This window comes from Musca domestica, unplaced genomic scaffold (assembly GCF_030504385.1).
Source record: "Musca domestica strain aabys unplaced genomic scaffold, Musca_domestica.polishedcontigs.V.1.1 17, whole genome shotgun sequence".
Taxonomy (NCBI): Eukaryota; Metazoa; Arthropoda; class Insecta; order Diptera; family Muscidae; genus Musca; species Musca domestica.
In genome coordinates, this window is record NW_026712230.1 from 7,123,795 (window position 1) to 7,125,096 (window position 1,302).

Here is a 1,302-nt window from a genome sequence, read left to right on the forward strand (position 1 = left end):
TTTATTATATTGCAACGTTTCCACGACATGAATACTTGTGAGAGAACATATTCTATAATTGTTCTCATCAATTTTGATATTGGATCTTAGTCGTAGCCATGTATGTTTGCAAGGCATCTAAAATGTTTTTTTTTTTTTTTTTTTTTTTTTTTTTTTTGATTATGTCGTTTGAACATTTATTTTTGCACAAAATTTACAACGTAATTTTTCCAAAGAGCGATTAAATTTCATCCGAACAAAAGGAAGACAAATAAAATTATAAAATTTATTGGCCACACACTTAACGTCAACAACCCTTTTTCAACCTGCCAAACAGGTTGTGTCTATTGTGTGTCTGTCTGGTCGGGCGTTAAATTTTAAATGGAAATTTGGAAATTAGCACATACAACAACAAAAGAAAGGCTTATCTATTTCGTCTACCCTCACACGCTCTGTCGACGTGTTTCACATCTGAAGCAGACGCGGGTGATAATCAATGATTATTGACTAACAAGCCATTCTTCTCCAAAGTTTGTCAACTCTTTGGCGAACAATCCAATCTTTTATGCCATATATTGCGTATTCATTCAAACATAATTTATTTCCCCTAACGGAACCCTATATAAAATTGTCAACCTTCCACCGGGGTGTTAGATTCAAGTCACACTTCAAGTCTTTGGGTTTTCATTTAGTTCGAACATGAAGGTGGTCGTGGTCGTTGCCTTGTGCCTCTGCTTGGCCTATAGCAGTGCTTTGCCCATTGAAAATGAGGCTAAAATAACTTTGGACAACGTTGATGCTGTCACTTCTGGAGATTCTGGAACCGAACACGTGCGTCAAGCTCGCCAGTTCTATGGCGGCTATGGTGGATACGGTGGATATGGCGGCTTCGGCGGCTATCCAGGATTGTATGGCGGTGGTTATCCAGGCTACTACGGTGGATATGGAGGTTATCCCTTAGGCGGTTATGGCGGTTTGTCTAGCAGTTATGCTTCTGCAGCTGCTTCAGCCGGCGGCTTTGGAGGTGGTTTATTTGGATAAACAAATCTAAAATGAAAAAAAAAATAAACTTAATTTAATTTAATTTATTGAAAGAAAAAAAAAACGAAAAAAGCGAAGTATTTATTTTTCAAAGAAAATTGGTTAGAAAACAAAAAATACTTTTTTGATGAGTCTGCAAATGGTATAAAGTTGGTAAAAAAGAAAGTATTGGCATGGTTGAAGGCGTATTTTGCGATTATAATCGGTTTGCTAATAGATTTGAGTAAAATATTTCCGTAAGTTTTCAAGACATAATGAAGTTATGATTGCAAAAACATAAAC

The 1,302-nt window shown here is 36.2% G+C and overlaps 1 protein-coding gene across 1 annotated transcript; it reads left to right on the forward strand.

Annotated features, from left to right (window-relative positions):
* The first annotated feature begins 338 nt into the window (after positions 1 to 338).
* Positions 339 to 1,084, forward strand: LOC101887224 (uncharacterized). Its single transcript, XM_005181818.4, has one exon. The coding sequence runs from the start codon at positions 679 to 681 to the stop codon at positions 1,018 to 1,020; it is 342 nt and encodes a 113-aa protein (XP_005181875.1). The 5' UTR covers positions 339 to 678; the 3' UTR covers positions 1,021 to 1,084.
* The last annotated feature ends 218 nt before the right edge of the window (positions 1,085 to 1,302 follow it).

Excerpts from the sequence above, each read along its gene's own strand:
- LOC101887224 (XM_005181818.4), top strand. The coding sequence starts at position 679 with ATGAAGGTGGTCGTGGTCGTTGCCTTGTGCCTCTGCTTGGCCTATAGC.